Consider the following 14,466-nt stretch of genomic DNA (forward strand, 5'->3'; position numbering starts at 1 on the left):
AACATCACTTCAAGTGAGGACCACCAAATCAACAAGCTGATTAAAAAGGACAGGCTCAGTTACAGGACGCACTTTGGACCCCCAGGAGGCCGTAACCAGGGAGAGAATTAAAACTAAACCGAGTGCCATTATGAACAACGCAGCACACCATCGCTCTGTGAGACAACAACACTGAGGACATTCAGCCATCAAATCAGTCAGCAGATGTGTATGTAGAAATGTAATGAGGAGCTCCTTTATACCAACGGGCCTGTATAGCGCCTCACTGGGATTGGCACTGCCAAGCCAGACGTTTTCTTTCTTTTAAATGATGTTGGTGTGTGTTCAGATTATAGTGTGTGTTTATTTATTTATTTATCTATCTATTTATGTAATTATTTATTCAAACACTGCCCGGGGTTTGTTTCCTGCCTTGTGCTCTGTGTTGGCTGGGATTGGCTCCAGCAGACCCCCGTGACCCTGTAGTTAGGATATAACGGGTTGGATAATGGATGGATGGAAGGATTTATTCAAACAGCTCCTATAAAAAGACAAATTTCTCCCTGGGACAAGTTCTGTCTATCCATCCATCTGTGATTTGGGGCTGCTTTACTGCCTTTGTGGGGCTGGATGCCTTGCCATCACCAAGGTGAAAATGAATTCTCAGGTTTATCAGGGTTGACTGATAGAAGTTGACTGGCACAGTAAGACAATGGCCCAAAACGTCAAAATGACACTACAAGTACAGAATGGGTTAAAAAAAAGAAAAGAAAAGAAACTCCGAGTCCACTGGAGATGCTGCGGAAAGACCACAAGAGAGCCGTTCACACCACACGTCCTAATGAGGCTGAGCTGGCGCCGTTCTGTTAGGGACGGTGACCCAGAATTCTTCACGTGTGATCTGCAGAGACTAGAAGTGCCTGTCTGTGAGAGGCAAGAGTGGCATTTAAGTGGGGCGACCGTCCCTGGCCCCGCGCCTAAGGGGGCCCCGCTTTTGAGGTCCGCGTGTCCCGTTCGAGCGGATTTGTCCATTTTAATCAAGCCCGCATGTTATCTTGCAAACATTTAGCGGATTACTGCAATGAGAATATCCGGTGTATGTTAACATTATTTTTATTAAATTCGCGCGCAACGTTATACAGTCCACACATTGGGTAACAGCGTTTTACGTAACCGGCCCCGCGTGGGGATTGGTCAGCCCTATTGGCCCCGCCCACCCCTAAGGCCGCTGCTGCCCAAAGATATTAAACTTTTTACTTTTTCCAGGACACCCTGTGATTGTCCCTTAAAGACGTAGAGAAAAGCCAAGCAAAATGACACCTTTTATTGGCTAACTAAAAGATTACAATATGCAAGCTTTCGAGGCAACTCAGGCCCCTTCTTCAGGCAAGTTGCCTGAAGAAGGGCCTGAGTTGCCTCGAAAGCTTGCATATTGTAATCTTTTAGTTAGCCAATAAAAATGTCATTTTGCTTGGCTTTTCTACATTCATAATGGCTAACACGGTACAACAACCTTAAAGACGTGAAAGGTCAGAACTGTTAGTGCGTTGTTATTGTGGACATATTGTGCTTGTCTCTACTTGTGACTTTAATGGAAATCGGTTCACATTTTCTATTATTATTATTACTAGTAACACATTTTATGTCTATAGCGCCATTCCCATTATGACCAATTCATGCAGAAAACGCGTTTGTTCTTGCGCAGTCTTTACATACTTTGTCTTGCCACTGTACTAATCATGGCATCAGTGCCACTACTGGCCTAGTTGGCATGGGGGGCACCGCTGCTCCTGTCTGTCCCTTTCCCCAGCTCGCTACCAATTCGAGTGTCACAGCGGCTTGAAGGCGCCTTATCTGCGAAGCGGGGCCGTGGGGTGGCTAGGGTTAATCGCTAGAACGACACCTTCGTTCCGCTTCGACCTTCATCTCCTCCCCGCAAAGGAAGCGCTCGAGTGAGCAAGACGGGAGTCGCGTCGACGTGCGGAAAGCGGAGTGCCGACATGAAAATTCAGGCGACTCCCAAAGTGACAGCCTGGCCGCCGGTGTCTGCCTGGCACACGAACACCGCGGTAGGGGCTTTACTGCTCGCCGTGGTGACGCTCCTGCTGATCCGGCAACTTTTAAAACAGCGGAGACCAAGAGGCTTTCCTCCGGGGCCGTCACGTTTGCCTTTAATTGGGAACGTCCTGTCACTCGCCTCCGAACCACACGTCTTTATGAGGAAACAAAGTGAAAGACACGGGCAGGTAGGCGATGACGAGGTGGCGGCTGGGGCGGTGAGGGGTAGGGTTTCGGGGGGGGGTCTGGTCGAGTAAGCTGCATGAATATTATTGTGCCGTGAGAGATACGAGGATGGCAAAGGCACACTTTGTTTACTTTGAGGGCAAACTTTCACCTTAGTCGCCACGCTCGAGCGCCCTCTGCAGGTTAATTTCAACACACACCGTCTCGTAGTCCAGTTTCGGTAATAAAGCGCCCTCTGCTGCTTGTTTGACAGAACGGATCGATCACATGCTCTCCTTGTAAACTTTAATAATAAAGTTTTATTGAAATTGAGTTGGAATAAAACTATTACGGTTTTCTTAAAGAACTGCGGACTCGTCAATCGTAATTCGCCTTCTATTCTCCCGTCTCCGCAGGAGGCAGTTGTACATTCTGGTGGGCCGCAGTGGCTTTAACCAATTTCTGAATAAGAAACCATTTATTTACTTCTAACGCAGCATGTGTTACGGGCTTATTCTTAGTTACGTACAGGGTGGTCCAGATCTAATTATGCAGATCCAGATCGTCTGGATGACTTTGATTTATGCGGGGACGATTCCAGTTCGGCGCGATCATGTCGTCAGTTCGCACACTTCTCGATGGTCCGGGGTTTTTTGGGTGATTTTCTATGTAATAAACTTAACAAGTTATAGCGTAATGAAAATCGCATAATTAGATCTGGACCACTCTGTATATTGCCTGCTTTAGTTTTAAACAGCGGTATTCGAATTTGAATGGTCTCCTCTTGTTACTTTCTCGCTGGGAAAGTCTTGTAATCGTCCAAAAATTCTATTTCGAGATTTTGATGAATCTTGACGTTTTAGACCTTCCATAATCCGAATATACCATTTTTGTAATTATGTCTGTCTCTCTATAAACACGATAACATTAGGACGCTTTCACTTAGGTCAACCGTATTTTGCATACAAATATTCGGTAAAAATTTGTAAATTTCTACCAACTTTTGAGCTATTTCCGCTGACCGGAAGTTGTACTTTACCTTTGATTCATGCAGCTGCAGAGTCCGATTTATTCAACTTTACTTTTATAATAATCGTTCAATGTATTATTGACTTGATTTGTTGTTGATGGTTCATTAATATACATTATATAAAAATATAATTCTTGTCTTGCGGTTTACTCCTCAAATATCCATCCCCATATCTGAGTATATGAGAATGTCGAGGGGAGAAGACTCGAGATTTTATTTTAACCAGCCATCAGTTAATAATGAGGTGCTAAAGGATAAAGAAGCCAGAAGCTCGACAGCGTACGGCCTTCCATTTAAAGCTGAGTCCGTGCCTTATGAAATATCTGTTTGAATAAAATGTTCTGTAATGTAATAAATGAGAGAGAGAGAAGGGACAGACCATTGGGTACAAATCACACTATGATATAAAAATTCTCAGAAAGTGAAAAATCTGCAATGTGATCGAGATTTGCTTTGGAAGAATGAGTGCCTTACCAAGCCACAGAATTAAATGCCAGGCTTCATGTTTTCTGTTTTACCTGCATTGTTATCACTCTTTAATTTAATATTGTTTTTTAATTAGTATGCTGCTGCTGGGGTATGTGAGTTTCCCCTTGGGGTTAATAAAGTATCTATCTATCTATCTATCTATCTATCATATAGTGCCTTTCACATTTATCTATCTATCTATCTATCATATAGTGCCTTTCACATCTATCTATCTATCTATCATATAGTGCCTTTCACATCTATCTATCTATCTTATCTATCTATCATATAGTGCCTTTCACATCTATCTATCTATTATATAGTGCCTTTCAGATCTATCTATCTATCATGATCTGCTGACCCGGCTACTAATTATAAAATAATAATAATGCTTTACATTTATGTAGCGCTTTTCTCGCTATACGCACATCACATGATGATGCAGATGACCTAAAGCATGGGAAAGGCGCTATATAAATAAAATGTCTTGTTATTACTATTTACATAGTGACATTCTGCGCCAGTGCGCTCGCCACACGTCAGCTGTTAGGCGGTGAAGTGGTGAGAGATTGAGAGCCAATAAGAGACAGGGGCTCAGAATGACCAGGCCGTGGTGGGCAGTTTAGCCAGGACATCAGGATACCCCCTTACTTTTCACGAAGGGATCTTTAATGATCACAGGGAGTCGGGACTTCGGCTTTACGTCTCATCCGAAGGACGGAGCCATTTTTACAGCTCATTGTCCCCATTATCACAGGGTAAGCGCCCCCTGCTGGTCGCACCAGCACCAATCCCAGCAGAACCCCCAGCTTTTCCTGGCTGGACTCCCATCGATTGATTGGCAGTATTCTCATTCCCGTGGGTCTGTATCTTTGTTTTTATATTTTCGCTGCTGTATGCTTCTGAATTTCCCCCCTTGGGATTAATAAAACTTTATCAAATCTAATCCAAGCACTGGCCGGGTCTTCACGTGCTGATGACCTGTTCTGAAGTTCAGGTGGAGTGGCTGCCAGTATTTTGGTTAAACTGATCGGTACGACAAACCCGCAGAGTCCTCCAGGTCGCCTGGCTTTGCAGCGGGGACTCCAAAGTTCAGTGCTGGGCTAGCGCGGTGGCTGCAGGCTTTCGTTCGTCTCAAAAAGCGGTGGGTCGCTCGTGTCTCGTCAACCTAATTGTTTAGCGGGCCTTTTACTGTTTGTTTTGGGGTTTTTTTGCCTCCAATTCTGCATTCAGAAAAGTGACGCAGAGTGTGCATTCGGAAGAAATGGAGAAACGGCTTTTCTTTGTCATCATTTTTAACGCATACATTTGTTTTTACCATTTTTATCTCAATTCGCCTTAGTTGCTCCTTAAATTGTATTCAGATGCTGACATTTAGTCGCGATGGGTGGATGAAGCCCCTTGAAGCTTCTGAAGGTTCTTCCCGATTGTGCCAGAAGACGATCTAAAAATTAGTGACGTCGGGTGGGTTACAGAAATCCTAGCCGACGTGGCTGGACACGGCCCGAGTGACCGTCACATTTGTTGATGGCAGAGTCGCAATCGGACAGGCGCGCTAAAACGACAAAAGTCCAAGAACGCCCTGCGTGTTCATCTTGACCATTCGTTGCTGTTATGAATATTGTAGCACCGCACCGATGCCCACCTGCGCCGAATGCCAACGGACCCTCAATCTTTACGTCACTCACAATCTTCAGACGGAGCGCGTGCTGCTGCTGCCGCCTGTCAATAGAAGTCATTTTCAAACATTCCCTTATATTACAGTTTATGTTTACGTATGGTAGCGCGGTAGGTAGCGCTGCTGCCTCGCAGTTAGGAGACCCGGGTTCGCTTTGCATGTTCCCCTTTCGTGGTTTCTCTCTGCGTGGGTTTCCTCCCACAGTCCAAAGACATGCAGGTTAGTTGCATGGCGATTCTAAATTGTCCCTGGTGTGTGTGTGAGTGTGCCCTGCGGTGGGCTGGCACCCTGCCCGGGGTTTGTTTCCTGCCTTGCGCCCTATATTGGCTGGGATTGGCTCCGTGACCCTGTAGTTAGGATATAGCGGGTTGGATAATGGATGGATGGCTGATTACTTATTGTAAATTGGGGATGCTCCCTAGAACATTAAGGAACGGGAATAGATATATGGCTGACCTGTAAGTGAAGCACTTGATAATTTAATTAGTACAGTTTTCTTTAAATAACTCTTTCTGTGTCACGTTCAACTGTATTGGAATCATATACTGTATAACAGAACCCAAAGAATATGACACCGGCCCTGACGGAGTTCATTTGAGACATTGGCAGGCTTGCTGTTTTTCTAGGCTCCCCTGCCGCTGCTGCTCATTTGTGTGTCTTAATGCCAACCAAGAGTGCTGGCGACTCGTTCCCTAGGCTGATGTGACAATTGCAGTCATGATGTGACGATTGCGATGTAAACAATAAGAATCCATCGAAGCCACCGCCGATTCATAATTAGGTGACAACGTTTTCACGTATGGGGGATTTTTCCTGTGAGGCAAAGTGAAAGATTTGATTATTTTCTATCAGAATTTGGGGAATAATTTCCGTCAGGGGCAAACAGAATCCTAACGGGGTTTAGACAACGTGCTTGTGGAACATGGGCACACATAAGGGGGTTTAGAGCAGGGTTTCTCGACCTTTTTTCCAACCGTGGCCCCCTTTCGACCTCGTTTCCTTCCTGTAGCCCCCCAGAGGCTTACCAGTAGAAAGGTTTTGTTTGTAAATAGAACAAGTTTTATTATAACACAATAGAATTTATGACATTACAATGCAAATTAAATACAATAATTTCTTAATTTATAAAATACCAAAAATTATATTTTTAAGTATTTCTCGATTAATGTGACCCTTGTGCTTGATGACCAAAAACAGTTTTTTTTTTTTTTTTTTAATTCGTTTCTATTGCTGTGACGGATAACCGAAGATCACCTCAGTCCGTTATGTTAAGATGATTCCGCAGATTGGCTCAGTAAATAATTCACACCACTGAAACCTGATTCTGTATTACCTACCACGACACTGGGACGAATTTCACAAAACGAATGCGGGTAATTTAATTTCAGACACGGGGGTCTCACATATTTCTTTCAGTCAGATCGGTGTTGGTTAATATAGATGTTTTGCACGATTTGAGATGAAATCCCCCGTTAGAATATCTCCACAAAGATCATTGAAAGGCAAAGTTCAGGGACCTTCTTTGTTTTGGGGGTACTTGTGTACTAAACGGACAGGAAAAAAGGAAAACACAAGTGTTTTGACAAATTCATAACATGTTTATTGGGATAAACAGGCTCCGTGGGGGAGCTTTCACTGCCGTCCGTTTAGTACACAAGTACCGGATTTGGTTTTAACGAAATATGCACATTTTAAAAAGAAATTTTGCATTCTTTAATATTTTACAAAATGAGTCTATTGTAAATTTTGAATGTGCAGTTTTGATTGGAAAAGGTGCCAGTTGCGTACATAGGGGGCGGTCCGCCCCGTGCGGCACATTTTTGGGGGCGACATTATTGACCAAAACACTCAGTACAATTCGTGTATAAGCAGCAGGATTGGAAAAATATCACTCATGAATAAAATTAAAAGTCTTTTCCACAAATGCTTCAAAAATAATTTCCAGACTGTCTTTCTGTGACGGTATCAGACACAGCAGTTGAAATTTATGAGGCGATAACAAAAATAAACACGTAACATCACACCGAAATGAATTTCAAGGAAGATAAACAACTCATTTACAATTTAGAATTTCGTTTCGTTATCAATAACGAATGCGTTCTTGCTCTGCGCAGAAAACATCCCCTTTGTAGTATATTGTGAATTAAGGTTTTAAATAAAGTTGTTATTTACCACTGCGGTGGGCATGGCGGGGTTGTTGCCCGGGGTTTGTTTCCTGCCTTGCGCCCTGTGTTGGCTCCAGCAGACCCCCGTGACCCTGTACTTAGCATTTAGCGGGCTGGATAATGGATGCTATGAACCAGATAACCAAGGCGAATATACAGTATGAATAAATAAGGGGAGGAATAAGCAACAGTGAGTACTGGAGACGGGCGTCTTTTGTAAAGTTCTGTTTCATGTGCTTTCATAAATCAAAAGCTTTTCTGAGCTAGCCATCTGCCTTGCACTGAATCATTTACGGAAGCTTCCAGAACGAATAAAGAATATTACACCCACCTATCACTTGTACACAACACTGGTTCTGGTTTTCGCAGCGTAATTATATTAAACTAATAATTTGAACACGGCTTTATCAGTGCGTCTCTACAATATTCTTGTCTAGTTGATGCTTATAAGTAATTATATGTGAAAAATTATTGCTGTTTCTCTATATATAATTATGCAAAATGTACCTTAATTTTTCTCTATACGTAATTTTAATTTTCTAGTTAAACAGGTTAACATATTCAGATATGTTGGAGGGCGGCAAATTGAAGCAGCGCCCCGGCATGAACTCGAGCTACGCCACTGAAAGGTGCGTCCCTAATTTCAAGATAAACTCTGAAATTGGAAATAAAAGCTATTAAGCAATTATTTTTAACAGCAATCGTGAAATGAATGGCAAAAATACCTGTAATATTCATAGGAAGAACCAGCACTAACACTGCGCCAGTCGCGCACGTTTCCCGTGACACACGAAATGCTGAAATCACCCCAGGGTACCGCGCAGGGTGGGGGTGGGAGGAGTCTGGGAAAGGAAGTGACGTTGCCGCCACAGAGTGCGCTTGACGATTCATTCAACGGGAGGCGCGGTCACTTCACTTCTGTTTTCTTTTTTCCTCACGTCTCTGTTTCTTTCGCATCCCACTTTGTGGCCCCCCTTTTACGTAATTTTTACCTGTGGCCTCCCAGGTTAAGAACCCCTGGTTTAGAGAATGTGCCTTTAGTGGGCCAGAGCAGCAGTGGGAAACTTTTGGTGGTCTTTGGTTCAGTGGCTGCAGGTTTTTGCTCCAACCCGGTTGTTTAATCAGTAAACAGGCCTTGTCAATAATTTAATTCAATGGCTTCTTAGTGCCGTAAACTCTGCAATGTCAGCGCGTTCTTATATCGTAGAATTGTTTTTTCCTTTCTGAGGATAACATTCAAATGATTTGAAGTTGAAAGCAAACGTGCAGCTTGCACTCTTTAATATTGTTTTTTATCAGTATGCTGCTGCTGGAGTATGTGAATTACCCCTTGGGATTAATAAAGTATCTATCTATCTATTTGTTATATAGTGCCTATCTTCTATCTATCTATCTATCTATCTATCTATCTATCTATCTATCTATCTATCTATCTATTATATAGTGCCTTTCTCTATCTATCTATCTATCTATCTATCTATCTATCTATCTATCTATCTATCTATCTATCTAGTATATAGTGCCTTTCTATCTATCTATCTATCTATCTATCTATCTATCTATCTATCTATCTATCTATCTATCATATACTGCCTTTTATCTGTCTGTCTATCTGTCTGTCTGTCTGTCTGTCTGTCTCTCTATCTATCAGTCCTTCTGGGTATTTTATTAAAACACACAAATCCACAGGGTGTAAATGGAAACACACTAAATGGAGAGCTGCTGTTACTTTGGTCCTTTGCATCTTAATGCTAATAAGGAGCAGTCGGCTATTTTGACTAAAAATAAGAAATGAAGGGTTCAAAATGTTAACAAGCAGGACAACTGAAATGAAGCTGAAAAATGTCACGTGAGCAGTAAAGGCTTCTTCTCTGTCTACTCTATATTGCCAAAAGTATCAGGACGCCTGCCTTTACACACACATGAACTTTAATGACGTCCCATTCTTAATATGGAGTCGGCCCACCCTTTGCAGCTCTAATAGCTTCAACTCTTCTGGGAAGGATTTCCAGAAGGTGTAGGGTGAGTGTGTTGATGGGAATGTCTGACCAGGAGAGCGTTGGTGAGGTCAGGCGCTGATGTTGGACGAGAAGGTCTGACTCGCTGTCAGTCTCCGCTCAAATTCATCCCAAAGGTGTTTGTTCTGTCAGGTTGAGGTCAGCGCTCTGTGCAGCCCCACCAGACTCGCTCCTCCATTGCTTTCTAGGCCTTGCTTTTGCGCACTGGTGTGTGTGCCCAGTCATGTTGCCATCCTCAAACTGTACCCACAAAGTTGGGAGCGTGAAATTGTCCAAAATGGCTTCATTAGAGTTCTTTTGACTGGAAATAAGGGGTCAAGCCCAACCTCCCCACCATAAAAACTTTACCCTTGGCACAGTGCAGTCAGGCGAGTCCTGCCAAACCCAAACTCGTCCATCGGATTGCGTGATTCGTCCCTCCAGAGTTCACGTCTGCCCAGTGCCGGTGTGGTGGGCTTTACACCACTGCATCTGACGGTTTGCATTGCACTTGGTGATGCCAGGCTTGGCTGCAGCTGCTCAGTTTCCATGAAGCTCTCTCTGTCTCTACGCTGCACTGTTCTTAACTTTTGGGGGTCTGTAGCTATCGACTCTGCAGAAAGCTGGCGACTTCTGCCCACCTCAGCACGTGCTATCCCCGCTCTGTGATTTGGTGTGGCCTACCACTTCATGGCTGTTGTTCCCAGTTGCTTCCACTTTGTTATAATACCACTGACAGTTGACCAGGGAATATTTAGTAGCGAGGGTATTTCACGAATGGACTTATGGCACAGGTGGCATCCTATCACAGTACCAGGCTTGAATTCACTGAGCTCCCGAGAGCGACCCAAATGTTTGTAGAAGCCAGCAGTCTGCATGCCAAGGGGCTTGAGTTTATACACCTGGAACGCCTGCGGGTCCCAATACGTTTTGGCAATACAGTGTATGTAAAATCCAATGTCTGTATGTCTGTCCGCTTTTCACGACAGAACTACTTCACGGATTTAGATCGAGTTTTTTTTTCTAGAATTTGCTTGAATATTCCGGTTGATTTTGCACTAAGCGTCATAGTTTGCTAGCAGGACCCGCGCTAATCTGAGACCGAGGCTGCAGGTCAAGGGGAAGGGCAAGTGGGCAGGGCCGGATTAAGGTGGGTGGGTGCTATCGATGCTGCAGCATTAGGCCCAGATGAAAACAGACGAGAATTTTCCAGAAGCTGAACGGTTTTCCTTTGCTATATTAACATCAAAGTAATTCTTAGAATGAAATTTGGAGTCCGACTTTTGGACGCCTAGACACAGCGGTACTTATTATCCAGTTACTATTGTTCTCTGCGCTGACATAACTGTAACGTCGTTGTGTTTATTGTTAACCAAAGATTTCAAGTTAATGCTACCAATTTTACGTTAAACAGTTTACTTAGTAATTTAGCTGCGTTTTTTGCAATATCGTGGGGATTCTTGCCACTTTATTATTGTTCGGTAAGCGCCACGTAGTCAATTTGTCACCTTGTACAGTAAAAATCAACGGCTATTTAAAGGGTTATCTGTAAAGGTGAAACTAAAAGCCGGCCTGCGGGCCCAGCATGGATGTTTCGAATTTTTAAAATCCTCGACAGGATTCTGGTCTATTATGAAATTTAAATCGTGGACAAGTTGTTACCCTCAAGAGCCTGAACTGAGTCACCAATGTCTCTGCAAATTCATTTTTTCTTACTCTGTTTCGTAAGTGAATTGCGAAATTTTGTGTATTTCATTGTTAGGTTTTCCGCATTAAGTGCACTTTTCAGACAATTGCTATTGTTCCATAGTTTGATGTTCATCTCGAGTTGTTACGATACTACGTCGCTATTATTATTCATGTTCAATAAAGGCTGGCTGGTTGTGTCGCAAGCAATTAAGGCTCCTCGGTCGGTCTGAGTGCGCACGTACGGCGAGTGTCGGATGCACCAATGGCAAGAAAAAATCAGCATTTTCTGCGCTGCAGCATCAGGCCCAATTTCGTTTCAATCCGGCCCTGGAAGCGGGACGTCAGGAGTGGGGAGCCTTGCAGTGCCCGCCTCACTCACAGGCCAGCCTCCGTTCCAGTCGCTCTACCTCACCTTCTCTTAGCTAGCGACACCTTTTTGTGTATTGATTTTTAAAGTTTGTCCTGTTTCTCTACAACACGGCAGGGGACGGCTAATCTCTCTCCTTCTCTATATACAGTGGTGTGAAAAACTATTTGCCCCCTTCCTGATTTCTTATTCTTTTGCATGTTTGTCACACAAAATGTTTCTGATCATCAAACACATTTAACCATTAGTCAAATATAACACAAGTAAACACAAAATGCAGTTTTTAAATGATGGTTTTTATTATTTAGGGAGAAAAAAAAATCCAAACCTACATGGCCCTGTGTGAAAAAGTAATTGCCCCCTGAACCTAATAACTGGTTGGGCCACCCTTAGCAGCAATAACTGCAATCAAGCGTTTGCGATAACTTGCAATGAGTCTTTTACGGCGCTCTGGAGGAATTTTGGCCCACTCATCTTTGCAGAATTGTTGTAATTCAGCTTTATTTGAGGGTTTTCTAGCATGAAGCGCCTTTTTAAGGTCATGCCATAGCATCTCAATTGGATTCAGGTCAGGACTTTGACTAGGCCACTCCAAAGTCTTCATTTTGTTTTTCTTCAGCCATTCAGAGGTGGATTTGCTGCTGTGTTTTGGGTCATTGTCCTGTTGCAGCACCCAAGATCGCTTCAGCTTGAGTTGACGAACAGATGGCCGGACATTCTCCTTCAGGATTTTTTGGTAGACAGTAGAATTCATGGTTCCATCTATCACAGCAAGCCTTCCAGGTCCTGAAGCAGCAAAACAACCCCAGACCATCACACTACCACCACCATATTTTACTGTTGGTATGATGTTCTTTTTCTGAAATGCTGTGTTCCTTTTACGCCAGATGTAACGGACATTTGCCTTCCAAAAGTTCAACTTTTGTCTCATCAGTCCACAAGGTATTTTCCCAAAGTCTTGGCAATCATTGAGATGTTTCTTAGCAAAATTGAGACGAGCCCTAATGTTCTTTTGCTTAACAGTGGTTTGCGTCTTGGAAATCTGCCATGCAGGCCGTTTTGCCCAGTCTCTTTCTTATGGTGGAGTCGTGAACACTGACCTTAATTGAGGCAAGTGAGGCCGGCAGTTCTTGAGACGTTGTCCTGGGGTCTTTGTGACCTCTCGGATGAGTCATCTCTGCGCTCTTGGGGTAATTTTGGTCGGCCGGCCACTCCTGGGAAGGTTCACCACTGTTCCATGTTTTTGCCATTTGTGGATAATGGCTCTCACTGTGGTTCGCTGGAGTCCCAAAGCTTTAGAAATGGCTTTATAACCTTTACCAGACTGATAGATCTCAATTACTTCTGTTCTCATTTGTTCCTGAATTTCTTTGGATCTTGGCATGATGTCTAGCTTTTGAGGTGCTTTTGGTCTACTTCTTTGTGTCAGGCAGCTCCTATTGAAGTGATTTCTTGATTGAAACAGGTGTGGCAGTAATCAGGAAATTGAACTCAGGTGTGATACACCACAATTAGGTGATTTTTTAACAAGGGGGCAATTACTTTTCACACAGGGCCATGTAGGTTTGGATTTTTTTTCTCCCTAAATAATAATAACCATCATTTAAAAACTGCATTTTGTGTTTACTTGTGTTATATTTGACTAATGGTTAAATATGTTTGATGATCAGAAACATTTTGTGTGACAAACATGCAAAAGAATAAGAAATCAGGAAGGGGGCAAATAGTTTTTCACACCACTGTATATATAAAGTCCAACATCTGTCTGTCTGTATGTCTGTCCGCTTTTCACGAGAGAACTACTTAACAGACTTCGATCGGGTTTTCTTCTAGAATTTGCTTGAACGTTCCGGTTGATTTTGTGACTTCTCTCATCGCGCTAAGTATCAGAGTGAACTTGCAGGAGCGATATGTTCGCACTAATCTGATGGGGAGGGGAGGCGGGGCCTCAGGAGTGGGGCGGGGCCCTCCTCGCTGTCCTGTTTCACTACTACGTGGGCGGAGCCGCGGGGGGACAGCCATTTAAAAATTAAGGAAGCAACTGGGCTGGAATAGAAACTCGCGGCCCTCCGAGACCACTGGACTAGAGTGTCAGTGACACGTCAAAAGTCCCAGGACGTACAACAGAAAACGGTAATAACGTGGGGTTTGCCTAATTGTCCCAAGACAGGTTCCACACTTGTGGACTCCAGTTTTATTTCCGTATCTCCTCTGGATAAGATATGAGAGGTCGTTACGCATCCCCTTTCATACCACCAGGGACAGCACAAAGCTTTGGGACAGTCAGACCCCTGCAGGTGCTTTCCGTGATGTCATCAGTCAGGTGGTTGTAAATCTTCTTTGAACGGAAACCGAGATGAGCCTCAAAGCCCCGGCGTCGCACGTCCTGGCCCTAAGAATTAGTGATGAGACGCGGGTGCAAACGACACTGAATGGTAACGCAGGGCCGCTACTTTGATGTTTCATCCGTTTGTGTGCCAATCTACCGTGTAATAAAACACTAAGGTCTGCGTTTCCCAGTCCCTCGGAGCTATCTGATTGGTCAGGGTGGCTTTGGTGACGTGGCACTCGAGGAGGAGTAAAGGTACATCCTGAGAAAGTCGGAAAGTATAAAACCAGGATGGGAGGTGAGAAAGGAGCCTCAAAACTAATGACAGGGTCTGAGAAGATGGCGTGAAGGGATTGCGCTTGAGATCGGGTGGGCCGGAGAACATGCGGACAACGAGGAAAAGGCGCTGAAAGCACACGCAGGGCTAGAGAGATAGAACGTATTTTTCAACAGGGACAGGAACCATAACTCGTGGTATATAAAGGGCTTAACTCAGTGGTCTTCAGGTTCAATCCCGTGGACCACCTTTTGCTTTTAACTG

At 43.9% G+C, this 14,466-nt stretch overlaps 1 protein-coding gene across 1 annotated transcript in view; it reads left to right on the forward strand.

Moving 5' to 3' along the window:
* The first annotated feature begins 1,919 nt into the window (after positions 1–1,919).
* LOC120516858 (vitamin D 25-hydroxylase) overlaps positions 1,920–14,466 on the forward strand; it is a 40,896-nt gene continuing 28,349 nt past the window's right edge. Inside the window, 1 exon segment of the mRNA XM_039738834.1 lies at positions 1,920–2,225. Within this exon segment, the coding sequence (XP_039594768.1) occupies positions 1,980–2,225 (246 nt within the window). The 5' untranslated portion in view covers positions 1,920–1,979.

The sequence above is a fragment of the Polypterus senegalus genome, chromosome 1, assembly GCF_016835505.1.
Source record: "Polypterus senegalus isolate Bchr_013 chromosome 1, ASM1683550v1, whole genome shotgun sequence".
Lineage (NCBI taxonomy): Eukaryota > Metazoa > Chordata > Cladistia > Polypteriformes > Polypteridae > Polypterus > Polypterus senegalus.